Consider the following 21,104-nt stretch of genomic DNA (forward strand, 5'->3'; position numbering starts at 1 on the left):
CAGGGAAATGAGCCCAGAGGAGATTCTATAACTATATACTTGCATGTATAGGCCGTTCTCTCTCCCATTAGAATGTAAGCTCCTTGACGGAAGGGCCTGTTTCACTTCTTTTTTGGTATCCCAAGCCCTTAGCATACTACCCAGCAAATAGTTAATCTGTAATTAATATTTGCTGAATGACTGAAGAAGAAAATTCTTCCTCTGAACCATACTTGCTGTGGGACCTCAAAGGAGTGGTTTAACCCCTCAGTTGTCCAGGCAACTATCTAAGACTGCATTAAGTACCAAAGCATGTTTTGATCTACATCAGCAGGGGAAGTTTCCTCATGGTGATAAAATCACAGGTCCAGAAAAAAAAAAGAAAGAAAGAAAAAATAATTCATATGTAATGGCATACTATGATGCAATTAGGACCTACAAGTATGAAAAAATACAAGGAAATCTGGACAGATTTTTATAAAACAACATAAAGGAAAAAAGCTGAAAAAAATAAAAAAACAAACAATAACTATGACCACGAAAAAAAGAAAAAGTGAGTGAGAATGAATGGAAAAGAGATCAGAGACTTAAAGAGAGTGATAGAAAAGTTTACACTGAATTTAAGTTTACCTGGCTGTACTGTTGTTCAACACTAAGGTTTTATTTATTTTTAAATAAAAACAACTCAGTGAATGAGCTTCAGTGAAAACCTGTTTGAAGGCAAACAGACAACCTGGCAAATGGCAAACATGGGTAGAAAAGCACTTTAGGATGACAGAGCCCTGCATACTCATTCCTTCCTTTGAAAAGCTAACTCATGACAGTGGAGGATGGTAGTGTTACTAGCTCCCTTTTTTTTTTAAGTGTACCAGGGTTTTGGTGTGTGTGTGTGTGTGTGTGTATGTGTGTGTGTGTGTGTGTGTTCTGTTTTGTTTTGCTTTTATTGGTATAGAGGGCATGTAGTGAGAAACTCCCATAAATGTAGATGGGCTCCTGTGGAAATTAGCCTTAGAAAGCTGCCCTGGGCATTGAGGAATTAAATGACTTACCTGCTCAGGGTCACAGAACTAGCAGATATGGGATAGAAACTGAACTAAGGTCTTCCTGAGTTGAAAACTAGCTTCTAGGGGCAGCTAGGTGGTGCAGTGAGTAGAGCACCAGCCCTGGAGTCAGGAATTGCCCTGCCAAAAACAAACAAAAAAACCCTGAAAACTAGCTTCTAGCCTCTCCGTGTGATCCTGCCTTTTACTTTACAGAGAAAGAAATCGAGGCTTGGGAGGGGAGAAGGCTTCTTGCCCAAGAAAGATACAACTAGGACCATAGGGTTTAGAGATGTACAATTCAATTTATTTTACAGAGAAGACTGAGACCCAGACAGTGATGATAACTCATCAGATGCAGAGCTGGGACTTGAATCTTGCTCAAACTCTAAATGCAGGGCTCTTTCCAGTCAGTCAGCCAATAAACATTTATTAAGCACCTACTATGTGCCAAGCACTATGCTAAGCACAGGGGATACAAACAAAAGCAAAAGACAGTTCCTGCTCTCCTGGAGCTCAGTCTCACGGAGGAAATATTATTGAAAGTTATGCAAGGGGCAGCTAGGTGGCGCAGGGAGCAGAGCACTGGCCCCAGAGTCAGGAGGACCTGAGTTCAAATCCAATCTGACACTTGACATACTTACTAGCTGTGTGACTTTGGACAAGTCACTGAACTCCAATTGTCCTGCCTTTCCCCCTCAAAAAAATTAAAATAAAAAAGAGAAAGTTTTGCTAAGTGACCCATTGCTACTACTTGTAAATGAGTTTTAGGGGAAGGCTCTGTTGGGGGCAGCATGGCACAATCTGCAGCTTTTGTAGTAGCTGGTACACATCAGGTGGAGGGCATCCCCTACCTGTTAGCCCTCACGCACCGCCCATCGGTGCTGAGATGCAATGGCCCATCCTCTTTTGCTAGGACTAAGCTGGCTCCATCTTGGATTCCTTGCTCATCTCCAGGGATCAGCCTGAGTTGCTACCTTGACATATTTTAAAATAACTCTTCTTAAAGGAGAATTAATCTCTTTTTTCCTGAGTTTTGCCTCCTTAATCAAGGCAGAAGCCCAAACACAGAATTTTCCTTTAACAATATAAGAAACTATGTACAAGCAAGATGTCTACAGGACAAACTGGAGATAATCACAAGGGGGGGCAGGCACTAACATTAAATAAGGTTGGGAAAGGTTTCCTGTAAAAGGTGGGATTTTAGCTGGAACTTGAGTAAAAGACAGGAGACCGAGATGAGGAAGGCAGCGCCTGGAAATCTGCAGTGAGAATCCCCAGCCCCCAATATCCCTGAGAGGTATGCCAGTATGGACATCACCATCCCCATTTCACAGATGTGGGGACTGAGGCTCAGGAATTCTCCCAAAGTTAAGAGAGCTGAGATTAGACGCAAACCTCACTGCCTCTCCATCCCTTGGAGGGTGGGAGTGGTATTTTGAGGGGGGGGGTCTCCGCACCGCAGCCCCCTCGTGGCCCCACACCCAGAATCCCAGAGGCTTCTGGCCCTTGTACGTGGGGGAAGGGACCGGACGGTTTAGGGCCCCACCCTCCCCAGCCAAATGGTCTCCCTGGAACCCAGGTTCTTCCTCCTCTTCCTCCCCCAAACCCCCTCCCCACACCAACCTCTCCTACCTAGCCTCCAAGGCAAATCCGGAAGACTTAGACTTGGCAGCATCGTTGCTATAGCAACAAAAACCCCAACATTCGAAAGCCTCCGCGACTCTTGGGCCAATCCAAAGGCCGGTTTTTTTCTGGCCAATCGCTGGAAGCCTTTCAGAGACTTCTGAAGGAGCGGCCGCAGAAAAACCTCAGGCCTCCCAGAGCGCATGCGCTGCCCAACGTGCACGTCGTACTGCTCAGTAATGTCTGGGAGAGAAGGCGAGGCGCTGTTTATGACTGAGGAGGGACGGTCTTACAGTAGGACCCCAGCACGTGGATAGGATTCTCCCCACCCCACTCCCGCCCCAGTGGGCTTAGAGACTGCTAGTTGCAGCCCCCAGGGAGATAAGGGTCCTAATGAGTGACCATCAGATCATCGCTACCTGACTCAGTTTCTCCGTCTGTAAAATGGGGATAATAATAGCACCTCCCGCAAATGAGATGTTTGTAAAGGGTTTTGCAAATCTGTATACTATGTAAATGCAGGCTATTATTACTATGGTTACTTTTACAAATGTGGAAACTTACAGTAGAGTTACACAGATAGTAAATAAAGGTTGATTAGAACCCAGGAATACTGACGTCAGATGTTTTCAGGATGTCACCCTGTCCCTTCATCTCTAACTTTGTACCCAAACCTCACAGTACCACGAATGAATGAATGAATGACTGGCTGGCTGGCTGGCTGGATGAATGAATGAGTGAGTGAATGAATGAATGAATGAGCTTACTATATGCGAAGCCCTGTGCTAAGCCCTGGCAAAACAAACAAAGAAGTAAGACTTCTGTGCTCTCATATTCTAATGAAAGAGATAATGCAAAGGGAAGGTTTCAGCTGCAAGTCAGATGGAAAAGCTGTATTGGTAATTAAGGCGAGACTTTTTTACCGTTTTCCCTTTTGGAGCACTGAGGTAGTCAAGTGCCTTCATTTCTTTGATTAAATCTGAGAGTCTTTGCCTGCTTAAGAAACAAGAAAGCCTAGTTCACATAGGTTTGAGTCACACAGTTGACCCTGAACAGGGTATATAAACTCAGAGGTTAGCGTTTTACTTGGGGCTCTCACTCACTGAAAGAATGTCCTGTGATTGGACCAGACGAGACTCTGGGTAGCCGCTGGAACCTTCCCACTCCCACCCCCACCCCCAGAAAACCCAGATGTCAGTGCTTCTCTTATAACTATGTATATTGTGATTTGGTTAGACAGAAATGTTGATCTGTTTATACTGTCTCTGTTTGAAATTTCTGTTTGTATTCTCTCTGAAGTTCAGGGTGCTGGCTTTTCCCCCTGAACTAAGTGAATTGATAGATAGATAGATATACATATACATATACACATAGAAATACATATACATATATATACATATATACGTATATACATATATACATATATATATGTTTAATGAAAGTAAGATTGTTAACCCCTTACAGTTACTTTCCTTACTAAAGCATATCAAAGAACCTGTGCTGGCAGCTCTTGTTGCTGGTCTTGTGGGGTCTTACACCTCTACAGCAGCTGTTAGCAACATTGTTGTTACAAAAGCCCAGAAGTCCTTAGGGGAGCCTTCCTAATGAGTCTTCCTGACTCCTGACTAGGTTCAGCAATCTATCCACTTCCCCACCCCGCTGCCCCTGTGGGTTTTTTATACCCTACAAATATATGGTACTTAACCTCAGCTGAGCCTTCCTTTACTTCCTTATCTGCCATTATTTTATTCACCTTATCTCATTCTGTTTTCTTCACATCTCCCCTTCCAATGCCACTTCATAATAAAAGCTGGCATTTATATATAAATATTTATAGGTGCCAGGCACTGTGCCAAGAGCTTTACAATTATTATCTCATGGGATCTTCACAACTCTGGGAGGGAAGTGCTATTATCATCCCCATTTTGCATATGGGGAAAATGAGGCAGAGTGCCCAGGATCACACAACTACTAAGTGTATGAGGCTAGGTTTGAACTCAGGTCTTTCTGACTTCAGGCACAGCACTCTGGGCACTATATCGCCTCCCTGATACATCTTACAGGCTTTCTTTGATGCAGGCACACCATGCTGGTACCAGCATCTCCCATGTCTCACAATCAATTCCAAAGTTCTTCAGAGAAACCTTGAGAGTGTCCTTGTATCACTTCTTCTGACCTCCCTGCGAGTGCTTGCCTAGGGTGAATAGTCTTTTAGGCAAAAGTGTATTTGGCATTCAAACAATATGGCCAGCCCATGGGAGTTGCGCTCTCTGAAGCAGAGTCTGAACGCTTGGTAGTTTAGCTCAAGAAAGGACCTCAGTGTCTGGTACCTTATCCTGCCAGGTGATCTTCAGAATCTCCCTGAGACAATTCAAATGGAAGCGATTCAGTTTCCTGGCCTGGCTCTGGTAGACTGTCCAGGTTTCATAGGTGTACAACAGGGAGGTCAACACAATGGCTCTGTAGATCTTCAGTCCGGTAAGCAACCTAATACCTCTTCTCTCCCACACTTTGCTTCAGAGCCTCCCAAACACTGAGCCTTGGCGATGTGTGTGTCAACCTCATCATCCATGTAGAAATCTCTGAAAAGCAGACTGCCAAGGTAAATGAATTTGTCCACAACATTCAAAATTTCTCCCTTTGCTTTTTAAAAAAAATTTTATTTATTTTATTCTGAACTTAAGAAATAAGACAAGTATTTCTATAACATAGCAGAATGGGGGAAAAAAGATGATTGCACATGAAACTGCAAATCTGTTATGTATAACTTGCTATTCCTTTTAAATATATAATAACGTTATCATCTTTCTTTTTTCTTTTTCATTTTTCTCCCTTCCCCCCCACCTGTTAGACACAAATATGTGTGTATGTATATATATATATATATATATGTATATATATGTACATATATATATACACACACATGTATATGTATATAATCATTCTGCATACACTTCTATTTATCAGTTCTTTCTCTGGATGGAGACAGGATCTTCTTATAGGTCTTTGTAGTTAATTTGGGTATTTATAATAGTCAACATAACTTAGTTGCTCAAAGTTGTTCTTTAAACAATGTTGCTGTTACTGTATACAGCATTCTTTTGGTTCTCCTCACTTTGGTCTTCATTATTTCATGCAAGTCTATCCACATGTTCTGAAATCATTGAGCTGTAACAGATGGTTCTGGGTATGGATGGTGTGATGCTGGCTGATGGAGAACTTGTTTTTTTCTTGGTGTTAATTGTTAGGCCAAAATTAGCACAAGCAGATCCATACTTTGTTGCATCTCAGCCTCAGAGGCTGCATTTAGTGCATACAAAAAGTCATGCACCGACTCTCTCTCTCCTTTAGTCTTGGCTTGTAGCCTTTTCAAGTTAAATAATTTACCGTCAGTACTGGAGCTGACCTTAATGCTGTTTTTGTCCTTGTCGATAATGTCTGACATCACTGAAAACATCATGCTAAAAAGCACGGGAGCAAGTGTACTGCTCTGCTTCACACCATTGGTGACTGGGAAGGCATGAAAGCATCATCCAGAGCTCGTGCAAGCATGCTGTCATGAAACTAACAAACAAAATGTATCCAGGATAAATTAGAGATGGTCAATAGAGGGAAGGTGCTAGCATTAAGGGAAATGGAGAAAGGCTTTCCTGTAGAAAGTGAGGTTTTTGCTGGGACTTGAAGGGACCAGAGAAGGAAGGAGGTGGAGATAAGAAGGGAGAGCCTTCCAGGCATGGGGACAGCCAGAGAAAATGCCAGAAGTAGGGAGATGGAGTGGAATGTCAGGAAAATCAGTGTCACTGGATCAAGGAGGGGGCTGGTATAAAGTGTCAAAAGACTGGAATGGTGTTGAGGGAGGGGTGGACACTAAGTTATAAAGGGCCTTGAATGCCAAACAGAGGATTTTATATTTTTATATCATTTTAATATTTATTTTATTTTTATTTATTTTATATATTTAAGTAAATATATTTATATATTTTATTTTTGATGCTGCAGGTGATAAGGAGCTATTGGAGTTTATTGCGTGAAGGGGGTGACATGGTCAGACCTACACTTTGATGGACTGGTGCGGGTAGGGCCTTGTGGCCAAAAAAGCACCACCCTCCCCCCCCACTTTCCTGCCCCCTGTCCAGCAGGTTGTTGAAGTGATCTAGGCATGGGGTGATGAGGACCTGTACTAGGGTGGTGATGATATCAGAGGAGAGAAGGGAGTATATGGGAGAGATCTTATGGAAGTAAAATCCACAGGCCTTGGCAACAGATTGAATTGGATTGGGGGGAGAAACAGTTAAGACAAAGTGAGGATAACTTCTAGGTCTTGAAGGTGTCACAATGGATAGAACACCAGGCCTGCACTCAGGAACACATCAGTTCAGATGTGGCCTCAGACTCTTACTAGCTGTGTGACCCTGGGCAAGTCACCTAACCCTATTTGCCAGTTTCCTCATCTATAAAGTGAGCTAGAGAAGGAAATGGCAAATCACTCCAGTATCTCTGCCAAGAGGACCCCATATGGAGTAACAACTGAACAACTAGTTGTTGGATAACTGGGGCGGGGGTGGGGTGGGGCTCACCAGTAACAGGGAAGTTAGAAAGAAAGGTTGGGGGTGGGGAAGGAGGTGGGGGAGGGGAGATAATGAGTTTGATTTTGAAAGTTTCTAAGGGACATTCAGTTTGAGATGTCCAGCAGGAAGCTGGAGATAAGAAGCTGGAGGTCAGCGGAGAGATTAGAGCTGGATCTGTAGATCTGAGATTTATCAGTGGCAGCCAGATTCAGAGCCTGTCCAGCTGCTGTCTCATCTTCCTCTTCCCCTTCACCACTAAACTTCTTGAAAAGATTATCTACCCCACAAGTGTCAAACATGTGTCCTGCAGGCTGGCCAGAACCACATTGAAATGTATTGGGGAAATATTTTAACAAAATAAATAAAATGCAATAACACGCAATAAACTGCAATAAAACACATATAACAATTTATTTGCAAACTAAGTCAACATGCAGCTTGAGGGATCCTTGTGGACAGATGAGTGGCCCCGTTTCTATTTAACCCCATTCATCTAAACTGAACTCCGATTAATTATATGTGCCAGTCTTGGTGCAGAAGAGATATGATGAGTCATGTTTCTCATTGTAGAGAGATTAATGGGATGAGGAAAAGGGAACCAGACTAAGCTTGCAGGATGTTATAGAAATTAGCTTTGGTCTACAGCTCAATTGCTTTTTCTTTGTTCTAAGGGAGAGATCAATCCCTCTCCAGGCTGCTCATCTCCCCAGGACTCTCTAGCATGCTTTAGAAATCTCTTCACTTTGAGAGCTCATTCCACCCTGGCCTGCGTTCCTTGGGAGTACTCTCAGCCCAGCAGGCCTCATCTGATGATAGGCTGGTTCCTCCTAGTTGTTGTTTGTCCTTCTTTCTCGAAGAGGACCATGACATCAGGAAGTTGATGCCATGACTTGCAAGTGAACTGGATTTAAATGAGGGAGGGCTGTGCAAAGTCACCAGCTTCACTCTCTCCTCCAGAGCCATCTGGGTCCAATGGCCGGATACAGATCAGGACGACTGGAGATGGCCCAGAAGTTTCTCCTGGACCCTCCAATCGAAGGAGGAGGCGCAGGCCAAAGATGTCTTTGTCCCTTTCCAGATTGCACTGCAGACTCTTTCTCTACCAGGCCCCTGTGCTGGGTACCTCATTCCTGCACCACTGCCATCCCCCCTTCTCCTTTTCAGATCCCTTCTATGCCCTGTCTTCCTTCATCAGAATGTATACTCCTTGAGGGCAGGGCTGTCTTTCTTTCTGCTTCCACTTATGCTCCCAGCACTTAGCACAGCGCCTTAGCACATAGTCTTTAATAAATGTTTCTTCTTGTTGCTGTTTCAGTCATGTCTGATTTTTTATGAGCTCATTTGGGGTTTTCTTGGCAGAAATACTGAAGTGATTTGCCATTTCCTTCCCCAGAATGTTTGTTGACTGACTGGTTAATAAATTGAGAAGTTTTTTTTTTCATATTTTTATTTAATATTTTATTTATCCGAAATATTTCTAAAAATATTTTTAACATTTGTTTTTAAAAATTTTTTTGAGTTCCAAATTCTCTCCCTCCCCTCACCTGCCTCATTGAAAAGGCAAGCAATTTGATATAGGTTATATAGAGGTAGTCATGCAAAACATTTCTATATTAGTCATGTTGTGAAAGAAAACATAGACCAAAAAACCTGAGGAAAAATAAAGTATCTTCGATCTGCATTCAGACTCCATCAGTTTTTTCTCTGGGGATGCATAGCATTTTTTCATCCAAAGTCCTTCAGAATTGTCTTGGATCATTGTATTGCTGAGAAAAGCTAATTCATTCACAGTTGATTATCAAACAGTATTGCTGTTACTGCATACAATGTCCTCCTGAGGGTTCTGTTCATTTCATTTTTCATAAATTGAGAAATTATTGATCCTAAAGAGTATCAAAAATGTTTTTAATGTGCCTGCAGTGAATGTCTATCAATTAGGGATTGGCTAGCCAAACAGATTATGCAGTATATGAATGTAATAGAATATTGTTGCACCATTAGAAACATGCCCTCCTATTCAAGGTTGGGTTTCTAAAAATTAGCTGGTAGTTGTAGATTACCCAGTAGACCTGCACTCCTAAAATTATAACTCATAAACCCCCACCAGTGAGCTTATCTTTAATAGTCAGCTAGTCGATATAATTAGCTAGAAGCAAAAGCATTTACTAAAATGTATTTGTAAGAATAGTAGCTATACAATGTGGGTATACTCACCCACAAACACATACAGTATCAGTTGGAAGAGTAGGTGCCATCTTAGAGTGCAATAGTATTGAAGCACGCCAGTGGCTAAGGCAACTCACCCCTGTAATACTGACAAGCTCTAATGTTCTTTTTCTTCATATGGAATACTCACCCTTTGGGTGTAGCAGCTCTGTTAGAAAAGTATTTCAGCTGGGCTGCCTGAGTCTGGTCATCTCTGCAGCTCAACTCTCTACTGCCCCGGCTAGTTGCCTAGAGCCCATAGTTGGCTCTCTTCTCTGCTGTCACAACTCTTGTTCATTGAAGCTGCTTCCTACTATGAATGTGTCTATCTTAAAAGGATCTCTGCACCAGGCCTCAAACTACTGGATTCTCTGAACCAATTGACTGTTGGACACAGTGCCTCCTTTGGGGCAAATAGTTCCTCTACAAGAAGCCACGACTGATTGTGGGCAGGGGAGGTAGGAAAGAAAATCCTGCTTCCCCTCCCCATAAAGGTACAGAAGGAAATAGTCCACAAAGCTTCTCTTTGCCTTGAATGCCTAAGACTCAAGAACTGGGCTCAGATTTGGCAGTTTTGTCTTTAAAGGACCAGATGGAACATGGCCAGTCTTTGGCCAGCCAATGGTCAGGGTCTCCTAATTTAATCAGAAAACATGTGCCCCTTTGTAAAGAGATAAGGATATAGCCATGTCTTTGCACATTTGTCAACATATTAATACCTGGCTACCTCTGTTGTCTATCTATTACTTTCTATAATTGTATCAACTTTACTGGTGAGTGGTAGAGAATAAAATCTACCCACACATACCTACTAAGCAAGAACATACACAATAATTTGATTTTTTATTTTATTTTATCATTTCCAAATTACATATAAATTTTTTTAACATTTAGAAAAACGAGTTGTAAATTATCTCCCTTCCACCCTTCTCCGATCAATTGAGAAAGCAAGAAATTTGATATCAATGATACTTGTGAAGTCATGCAAAACATATTTCCATATTAGCCATGTTGCAAAAGAAAATCCAGATGAAATAAAACAATAAAAATAAAGAAAAGTTTTTTTAAAATATGTTTTAATCTACACTTACTTCATCGGTTCTCTCTCTGGAGGTAGATAGCATTTTTCATCATGGGTCCATTAGAATTATCTAGGATAATTGTCTTGATCAGAATAGCTAAGTCTTTTTATTTGTACATAGTATTTTATTTTTTCCAATTACATGTAGAGATAGTTTTCAACATTCATTTTTTATAAGATTTTGAGTTGCAAATTTTTTCTCCCTCTCATCCCCCTCCCCAAGACAGAAAGTATTCTGATATAGGCCATACATGTACAAGCATATTAAACACATTTCTACATTAGTCATGTTGTGAAAGAAAAAACAGAACAAAAGGGAAAAGTCACACACAAAAAAACCCCACCAAAAGTGAAAATACCATGCTTTGATCTGCATTCAGACTCCATAGTTCTTTCTCTGGATGTGCTGTCTGTCATGGGTCTTTTGGAATTGTCTTCCATCATTGTATTGCTGAGAAGGTAGCTAAGTCTTCCACAGCTGATCATCCTTAAAACATTGCTGTTACTGTATACAATGTTATCCTGGTTCTGCTCACTTCACTTTGCATCAGTTCATGTAAGTCTTTTGGGGTTTTTCTGAAATCATCCTGCTCATCATTTCTTATAGCACAAAAGTATTCCATCACAATCATATACCACAATTTGTTCAACCATTCCCCAACTGATAGGCATCCTCAATTTCCAATTCTTTGCCACCACAAAGAGTTGCTATAAATATTTTTGTGCAAATAGGTCCTTCCCCTTTTCTTTGATTTCTTTGGGGCACAGACCTAGTAATGGTATTGCTGGGTCAAAGAGTATGCCCAGTTTGATAGCCTTTTGGGCATATTCCAAATTGTTCTCTAGAATGGTTGGACTAGTTGACAACTCCATAAACAATGCATTAGTGTCCCAATTTTTCCACATCCCTTCCAGCATTTGTCATTTTCCTTTTCAGTCATGTTAGCCAATCTGACAGGTATGAGATGGTATCTCAGTTATTTTAATTTGCATTTCTCTGATCAGTAGTGATTTTGAGCATTTTTTTCATGACTATTGATGGCTTTGATTTATTCTTCTGAAAACTGCCTGTTTATATCCTTTGATCATTTCTCAACTGGGGGATGAATCATATTTTTATAAATTTGACTCAGTTCCCTAGAGATTTGAGAAATGAGGCCTTTATGAGAGAAACTTGCCATAAAAAATATTCCCACCCAGTTTTCTGTTTTCCTTTTAATTTTGGCTGCATTAGTTTTATTTATGAAAAAGCTTTTTAAATTCCATGTAATCAAAATTACCTATTTTATGTCCTGTGATGCTTTCTATCTCTTATTTGGTTATAAACTCTTCCCTTATCCCTAGATCTGACAGATACATTTTTCTATGCTCCCTTAATATAATTATGATATCACCCTTTACGTCTAAATAATTTCTCCATTATCTTGTTATATGGTATGAAATGTTGATCTATGCCGAGTTTCTCCCAAACTGCTTTCCAGTTTTCCCAGCAATTTTTGTCAGATGTTGAGTTCTTATTCCAAAAGCTTGGATCTTCTGGTGTATTAAACACTAGATCATTTATTACTTATACGCAGTAATTTTAGAAGGGAGAGAATACCAACAACTAGGGAGATCGTGAAAAGCTTCCTGTAGGAAATGGCCTATGAGCTTAGCCTTAAAGAAAGATAAGGACTCTCCAAGTTGAAGGGAGGATAAAATGTATTCCAGTCATGGGGGACAGTTTGGACAAAGGACCTGACCTTGCTCTATTACCTCAATCTCCAATCAAAACCTCTCCTAGTAACTTCTTCTGATCATGATCAGGCATGGATCTCCCCCACCCTAAGAAAAGACAACTTGACCTTATTTCATTGTCAGACTTATAGAAAGTCTATAGTTATTGGCTGCGATTCCTTAATTCCTATGACTTGGCTTTTGTCCCTTCCAAATCTAGTAAAACAGTTTACAAATGACCTCATTAAATCAATGACCTTTTAAAATCTTGTGACCCTCTAAGGTCTGCCTTTGTCCACTCTCATAATTTCAATCACTGTGTATGCAGAAGACTACCAAATCTTATTTCATAGGATCATAAATTTAGAGCTAGACAGCACCTTGAAGGCCTTGTAGGCCAAATGCTTCATTTTTCAGATAAGAAACCGAGGCTCAGAAAGGCCTAGATTGTCAAAAGTTTACATGGGTAGTAAGCAGCAATGGTGGGATTTGGATCAGGGTCCTTAATCTTCACATCACTTTGCACTCTCCTTTTTATGATGCTGCCTATAACCAAGAACTAACCCCCAGCTCCAGGCCTATATTCCCATACACCTGTCAGGTATCTTTACCTGGATGTCCCACTGATCTCATCTTTTCACTCCTCCCTCTCCCTTACGCCCACATCCAATCAATCATTTGCCAGATCCCATGGAATTTACCTTGGCAACTTCTCTCATCTGTTCCCTCCTTCCTTTTTCTCATTCTGGTCCTCCTCACTGGTGTCTCTGTTTCCATTCTAACCTTCCTTCCTGACCCTTCCTAACCACCCAAATCACCTACGTAGTGCATCAGTTTCATCCCATCACTGTTTCCAGGAGAAGGTATTCTTTTTCTTTTCTGTTTAGCAAGGGTTTATTTAATCAGTGCTGGATGCTATCCCTGCAGCCAATCCTCATTTGCCCAGCCTGTCCTTGAAATGACCAGCCCCCGCCATGGAACGTGGGTGCTCCAGGAGCCCCGTGGGCGTCCCCTCCCCTTCTCCGCCTCTCCCCACACTTCAGACAAGCTTGTCAGGCTCCAGCCAATAGCCTGAGGATGTCAATTTCACGCCCTCTTAGCGTCACGGAGCGTCACTGCTAAGTGGCAGGCCAGCAGAGGCCCCGCCTCGGAGAGCGAAGCGCTGCACCAGCCGGGAAGAGCTCAGCTGGAGAAGAAATCAACCGGGGGTCCTCTCCCTCTGGTGGGGGCAGCCGGAGTCCTTCCCCACGAAGCCACTGGCGGATGGAGGGTGTGTAGGTGAGCCAAACGCGCTGGAGGACGCAGCCTGGGGCTTGGTTGGGGCGCTTTGGGAAAGTGAATGTTTGTGTTTATTTTCCCCAAGTAGATGGAAAGTTAATTCATTATCAGTCATCTCTGATGCATTTCTCAGTTGGTCTGTGCTTCCTGTGACCAGGCTTATTTTCTGACCAGTGTCGTGGTTAAAAAATGCTCTTTCCGAATTGCATTTACCTTGTGGGGGGATGGGGGTATCTTGTTACTTGATGGAGGGTGATAGCTGGGGTGAAGCAAACCAGGAAGTGAACTGAATTAACTTTGGGTAAAGGAATGACCTCAGGTAGGAAAAGGACCTGTATTCATAGCCTTACCCCAGACTCTGTTTTAGGTGAGGTTTATTTTTTTTTTTAACTCTTCTATTATGGGCCACACCCCAGAGCTTCCCGGATGGGTGCTTCCGCTAATCTGGAGCCAGAGAACCTGGGTTCAAATCGTCCCTCTGATGCTTCCCACCTGTGTGGCCTTGGGCACGTCTTAATTTACCCATCTGTCAAAAGGCCACTGGACTTGTATCTATGACCCAAGCCTCCTAATTTTTTGCTTCGTTCCCACCCCCATTCACCTGGCCTAGGCTTCCTTAATTCAGCAGAGAAAGGGTTAAACCAAAAAGCATCCCTGTGCCCATGTGACCATTTTAAGCTATTGTAATATATTTCCTTTAATAATATTTCCACCTTAATTAGGCCCGAGTTCTAGAAAAGAGGATAGATATCACCTAATAATCCAAGACAGCTGAGACTGAGATGGGGGTGAATTGCCTAAGGTCACACAGCCAGTTATTAGGAGAGTTTGGACAGGAACCTAGGCCTCCTGCCTCCTGGTGTGGCATTCAGGATGCCCCAGGTGCTACACTACCCTCAGTTATTTTAATAATGTCTGTCTGGTCTGGGTGAGTGGAAACTCTTCTGTGGATTTAGAGGATAAGAATTCTCATCTACATTGAGAACAGGAGATATATCTTATATGTATTTATTTCAATGCTGTCTCCTTAAAATGCTTGCAAATCACATCTAGGATTAAATCGAAACTCCTCCACTTGGCATTTAAAGTTCTTCCAAACCTGGCTCCCTTTCCTGCTTTTTCACTTGTGACTCCCCTCCCCTGTCTGCGTCCTTGACCCATTCTGGGTTTGCTGTCTCCCCCCCACCCTTTGTATCCCCAGCACTTAGCTTAATGTGTGGAACATAGTCAAACCTTAAGAAATGCCTGTTGACTTTTTGGGGGGTTTTTGTATTATCTTTCTCGTGGTTTTTCCTTTTCGTTCTGATTTTTCTTTCACAACCTGACTAACGTGGAAATGATTGTACATGTGTAGCCTGTCAGATTGCTTGCTGTCTTGGGGAAGGGGGAGGGAGAAAAATTTGGAATGCAAAATCTTACAAAAATGAATATTGAAAACTATCTTTACTTGTAATTGGACTGTTTCTTTGTCCCTCCCCACCCCCCACTCCTGCACTTAGTAGGTCCTTAGTTGGCCTAATAATACAGTAGACACAATAAATGCTTATAGATTGAATAATAATCCCTCATTTTTAAATGTTAGGGTCTGCTAAGGGCTACTTCCCCCATTTGAAGCTCACCTTCACCCAGTGAGGAAGGCATTTTATACCGCAGCATCTCCATTTTACAAAATAAAGAAATTAATACTTAGAAGATAAAGTGTGCCCCTGTTCACACAACTAGTAAATGTCAAAGGCAGCTTTTCCTGCCTCCTGCTCTGGTTGTCTGCCTCCCCATAACAATACTGTGGGAATCATCGTCTCCATTCTACAGATGAGAAGACTGAGGCTCAAAGAGATCATTTGCCATATGATTGGTGTCAGAGGCTGGACTTGAACCAGGACCTCCCTTGCCTCCAAGTTCCCGACTATTTCACGTATACTGTGCCCGTTAAACCAAGACCACCCATTAGAGGCTCTAATCTCTTACAGTCCAGTGACCGTCTGGAGGGGACTGTGAACAATTTAACTACCTACTAATGTGTTTGTTTCCCAAGAATCTGCCCTTAAGCCTTGTCCTAGCCCTCACTACAGGGTCTTCCTTGGCAATCTCTAACTCCCACAACTCGACTCGGCTCCTCCACGCCAGGGATGCCAAAAGCCATGACTCCAACATGCATCTGCTAACTGCCTACAAGACATCCCCACCTGGATGTTCTGTGGGCTCCCCAGACTCAAAACGCCCAAGATGTATGTGGTGTCAGCAGCGACGTGGCACGTTGAGAAAGCCCTGCCTGGACTTGGAGTTGGGAAAACCTGGCTGCAGATCCTGCCCCAGATGCTCAGCGAGCTGTGCAACCGTGGGAAGGGAAGGGAAGACAATAGGCATCTACGTAGCATCTATTGGGTGTCAGGCCTTGCGCTAAGCACTTTACAAATGTTATGTCATTTTGATCCTCAAAACAACCCTATGAGGGGAGTGCTGCTGTTACCCCATTTTATAGTTGGAGAAACTGAGGCAGATACAGATTAAATGACTTGTCCAGGGTCACACAGCTAGTAAGTGTCTGGGTCTGGATTTGAACTCAGGTCTTCCTGACTTCAGGCCTGGTGTTGTATCCATTGAGCCACTATCTGCCACTGTGGATAAGTCATTTAACCTCTTAATTCTCAATTTCCTTATATGTAAAATAGGAATTTTTTACTAGCACCTGCCACCTTGAGTTGCTGTGAGGAACATATAAGATAACGCCTGTAAAGCATTTCCCAAACTCTAAAGTACTACAGAACCATTAATTAAGTAAGATTCCTTCCTCTGGGAAAGGGTTTGGAGATCCTGGAAGGAGAAACTTGGCATGATTTGGGGTTTTCTGCTGCTCCGTGGGTGGGGATGGAAATGACCAGCTGTGCAAGGCCAGTCAGCAGGAACTCTCTCTGGCATTCTTAAGGACGCTCTAGCTTGCACAGCGCCCCACCCACCTTACGAGGGGCAGCTTGTGCCAGCTGGAGGGGGTGGGCGAGAGGAAGATAGATAGATAAAACACAGGTGGCTCTCTCTGGAGTAGAGAGGTTTTTGTTTCATTTGGGAGAGACAAGGATATGAAGGATATTGGGTGTAATGGAAACCCTGATGGGCTCTGAACCTACAGAGACATGGGTGTGAATCCTCCAACTGCTACTGACTGCGTGATGATGGACCAGTCATTTAGCCTCTCAAGAGACAGAGCCTCGTCTGTAATATGAGGCTAGTAGTCGTGGTGGCGCTACCTACTCTTTAAGGAAGGCGAAATGAGGAAGAACACTTTGTAAATCTCAGAGTACTTTGCCATTATCATTAGTAGTAGTAAAACTGCAGATATTAGAGTTAGAGAACATTGGAGAAACGTGACTTCTGTTGGATTGTGAAGGAAGGAAGGGAACAGAGGGACACGGGATGGCAGAACATAAGCAGGGACCTGAGTAGAAGGTTCACTCATTCAACAAATATTTATTATGCAAGCAATCAACAAGCATTCTGTAAAGTGCCTACTATGTGATGAGTGCTGGTGATGACAAAGACAAAATTTTAGCAGTCTCTGGCTTCAGGAAGTGTTGTTTCCTAGTGTCCCCACCCCCACCCCCGCCCCAGCCATCAATGCTTTCCAGTCCAAGATTAATTCCCACCTTCCCTGCGTCTATCTCGTGGGGGCACTGTTATTTACATGTTGTTTTCCTTTAGAATGTGAAGTCCTAGAGTTCTGGGCTTATTTTTCCCCTTCTTTGTATCCCTAGTGCCTAGGGCACAGCAAGCACTTAATAAATGCTTGTAGCCTGATTCTGAAGGTGTCTATTAAATCCCCATGAAGGCAGATTAGAAATCGGGGCACAGCAGGGTCAGGAAAACCAGTTGAGAGGATCTTATCATAGTCTGGGTATGTGTTATTCTAAATGCACATCGGTCTTAGGTGTCAGAATTGGTCTTGTTGTCTCCTTGTTGGGTGAATTTTTAATGCCCTTTAATACTAGGGCATCTGAAGAAGTTTAAATCCATACCCCTGCTTACAAGAACTGTCCATGAAGGAAGAAATCAACTGTTCTCTGAGAGCTGGAAAGAAACAGGGCTATCGATCAGGAAAGGGTAACTTGGAGGTCTGTCACCTAACATAGTGCCTTGAATACAATTGGTGACTAATTCATGTGGGATGGGTGGGTCGATGAAGGAATGAATGAATGACTTGAGGTTTCTTTTGCCTAGCAATGAGAAGATGGAAGCTGGGGAGTAGTTAAAACTCAGAAGGAAAGATGGACTCCGGTGTCTGCCTTACCTAAAGTCTTCCACCCGAAAATATTTTCAGTTACCAAGTGACGGCCAAGAAGAAATGTATGCATAGAGACCGCCATGGAAGGAGCCAACAGCCCCGATCTGCAGCTCCAGCAGCTTCCACCCACAAGCACGACTGTCTTGGTCAATGAAATGTCTTTCTCTTACAAGGCAAGGGCTTTTTGGTGCTTTGATTTTTCTTTTTTAATTATTTTCCTGGAGAATTTAACATTTCTTTAGATGGCTTTCAGTGGAGATTTTGCTGTATGTTTAATCACTTTTTCTAAGGTTACTCATAGATTTAGAGAAAAAAGGAACCTCTGAGGTCCTCTAGTCCAACCCCTCATCTTTAAAATGAGGAAATTGAAGCCCAGGAGGTTAAGTGACTTGCCCAAGGTTACATGAATTGGAAGCACCAATGGCAGGATTTGAACGCTCTCCTTTATTCCTTCTCCTTTATCAAGCTAAGGGTTAGAGATGATCAAAGCCAACAGCTTCACTTTACAGGTGAGGAAATTGAGACTCAGAAATGTTTGCTCAAGATTATATAGAGAGGTAGTGGAAGAGCTGAGATTTGAATCCAGATCTCTTGACCCCTCTAGTCTACTGCTCTGCGTCAGACATCTAAATCTGATGAACCATCTCTGTTTCCCAGCAAGGGAAACCTACCAAGAGATCAGAATGGTATAGCTGCTAACTAAATGATCACTGTTTTGGAGAGGTTATCATGTAGGACAGACCAACATGGTTCTTATAGTCATTTAAGATAGTGCAGTGACCTCATGTGTACAAAGGGTATCATGTTTCTTGCCTTCTCAAGGGGTGGGAGAGAGGGGGAGAATTTGAAACTGAAAAATAAAATAAATTTTAAAAAAAGATAATCAATGCAAGGTATTTATTTCTCCTTGAAGGGAAAATGTGAAAGGAAGGAAGAAAAGGAAGGAAGGAAGGAGAGAGAGGGGGGGGGGAGGGAGGGAGGGATTGAGAGAGAGAGAGAGAGAGAGAAAGAGAGAGAGAGAAGGATTTGTTTCTTAGAGAGCTGGAGATTGAAACCTTTCTGATGCTTCCAAGTTGTATGACCCAAGAAAGTCATCTAATGTCTCCGAGCCTCAGTTTTGTCGCCTGCAAAATGGGAATACTGTTACCTCACAGGGCTGTTGTGAGGCTCAAATAGGATATGGTTGGTACATACCGTGTTTTGGAAACTTTCAAGCGGACAATGGCTATTATTGTTAAGGATTGACCTTTTCTCTCTGTCAGGGCAGAAGCAATAACAGTACCTCACATTTCTATAACATGTTACTGTTCACACAACTCTCTATAGAGTATTTTCAGGCATTATCTCCTCATTTTCATACAAGGAATCTGAGATTCAGTCAGTCTACAAGCATTTATTAAGCACCTACTGCATGCCAAGCATGATGCTAAGTACTAAGGATACCAAAAAAACCAAAAACACAACCCCTCTTCTCAAATAGCTCATAATGTAAAGGATTTTGCTGGAGTGGTTTGCCATTTCATTCTCCAGCTCATTTTACAGATGAGGAAACTGAGGTAAACAGGGTTAAGTGACTTGCCCAGGGTCACATAGCTAGTGTCAGAGGCCAGATTTGAATTCAGGTCTTCCTGACTCCAGGCCTGGCACTCTGTCCACTGAGCCATGTAGCTGCTCCTACCTGGCACATAGTAGGTGCTTAAAACATGTTCTTGTAATTGAATGAAGCTAGATAATCTAAGCCACCAAACATTTATTGACCATTTATTTATTACATGGGCTAGGGTACAAAGATAAAATTGAAAAGAATCCCTTACCCTTGGGAAACTTAAACTCTACTAGAGGTTACAACATGAGAACATGTGTTTATGCAGGATCATTTGAGGAGAGAGATAACGCCAAGTAAAGGAATCCAGCAAGGCTTCCCAGAGGAGATAGCTCCTGAGCTCAGAGCCTTGAGGAAACCAGAGATTCTTAGAGCAGAATAGAGGAGAGACTGCTTTCTAAGATTTGGGGGCTGGGGGAAGAAATGGCCTGTGCAAAAGCGAGCAAGAGAGGATGGATGTCAGCCTCAGGGAATGGCAAACATTTGGCACATTTGGCCAGAAGGTGGAGAGTGCCAAGGAGAATGACAGGAAATGAAGCTGGAAAGATAGCCAGGGCCAGACTGTGAGTGGGATCTTCAGTGCCAAGCTGAGGAGGTTGTGTTTTGTCCTAGAGGCAATAAAGGGTGGCCACAGATCCTTCAGAAGGTAGTAACATGGTCAGCCTTATGCTTGAGGAGTATTTGGTAAATATTTGTGGATGATGAATGAGAAAAGGGTCATAGAGTCAAATTTAGAGCTAAAAGGGACCCTAGAGACCATCTAGCCCAACAAACCCCTCATTTTACAGACAGAGAAACTGAGGCCCAGGGAATTGCTCAAGGTTAGACAAGGGACAAGAAGTAGAGCCAGAATTAGGAGTGATTAGAAATCTCGAGTCCAATTAAGAGACTTAGAATAGTCCTGGTGAGAGGTGATAAGAGCTGCACTGTGGTGGCTGTGACATGATAAAGGGAAGGGGATAGAATCAAGAGAGATTTGGGAGGTAGAATCAACAGAGGGAGAAGGAAGAATTGAGGATGACTCAGAGGTTGCAGTCCTGAGTGACGGGAAGTTGGGAAGACTGGTGGATGTTAAGTGGTTATGGTCAAAACCTTCATGTGTACTATTTTATTTATATATTTTATATATATGCTAGATCTCTCTTTCCCTCTCTCTCCCCCTCCCTCCCTCTCTGTCCCTCCCCCTCTCTCTCTCCCTCTCTCCCCCCTTTCTCTCTCTCTCCCTCTCTCTCTCTCTCTGTATATATAATATATATATAATATATATATATGTTTATATATGTATATATTTTATATATATGTATATATATAAAATATAAAACTATAAATATGTATATATTTGCAAATCTTTTCTATCTTTTCTCTGTTTAACACTCTTTTCTTTTTGGAGGGGGGAAGGCAGGGCAATTGGGGTTAAGTGACTTGCGCAAGGTCACACAGCTAGTAAGTGTGTCAAGTGTCTGAGGCCAGATTTGAACTCAGGTCCTCCTGACTCCGGGGCCAGTGCTGTACTCCCTGCACCACCTAGCTGCCCCTATCATTCTTTTTTCAATTTCTTTCCTAGGTCTCTTCCAAGCTTTCTTTTTTTATTTAAAATAATATTTTCCCCAAATTACACATTAAAACAATTTTTTAATATGTTGGTATTTTTTTAAGTTTTGAGTTCTAAACTCCTTCCTTCCCACCTTCCCTTTGCTTCTCCCCAAGATGGTAAGCAATCTAATAAACTAGA

At 42.5% G+C, this 21,104-nt stretch overlaps 1 protein-coding gene across 3 annotated transcripts in view; it reads left to right on the top strand.

The window, feature by feature from the left end:
• The first annotated feature begins 13,364 nt into the window (after nt 1-13,364).
• The window catches only part of NIPAL3 (NIPA like domain containing 3), a 58,395-nt gene continuing 50,655 nt past the window's right edge, over nt 13,365-21,104 (top strand). Inside the window, exons 1-2 of one of the 3 annotated variants that reach the window (XM_036746737.1) lie at nt 13,365-13,493; nt 17,706-17,942. In XM_036746737.1, coding sequence (XP_036602632.1) covers nt 17,850-17,942 — 93 coding nt within the window. In that variant the 5' untranslated portion in view covers nt 13,365-13,493; nt 17,706-17,849. The remainder of the gene's footprint in view (nt 13,494-17,705; nt 17,943-21,104) is intronic. The other 2 variants (XM_036746735.1, XM_036746736.1) reach the window with 2 other exon arrangements.

This window comes from Trichosurus vulpecula, chromosome 2 (genome assembly GCF_011100635.1).
Source record: "Trichosurus vulpecula isolate mTriVul1 chromosome 2, mTriVul1.pri, whole genome shotgun sequence".
NCBI lineage: Eukaryota > Metazoa > Chordata > Mammalia > Diprotodontia > Phalangeridae > Trichosurus > Trichosurus vulpecula.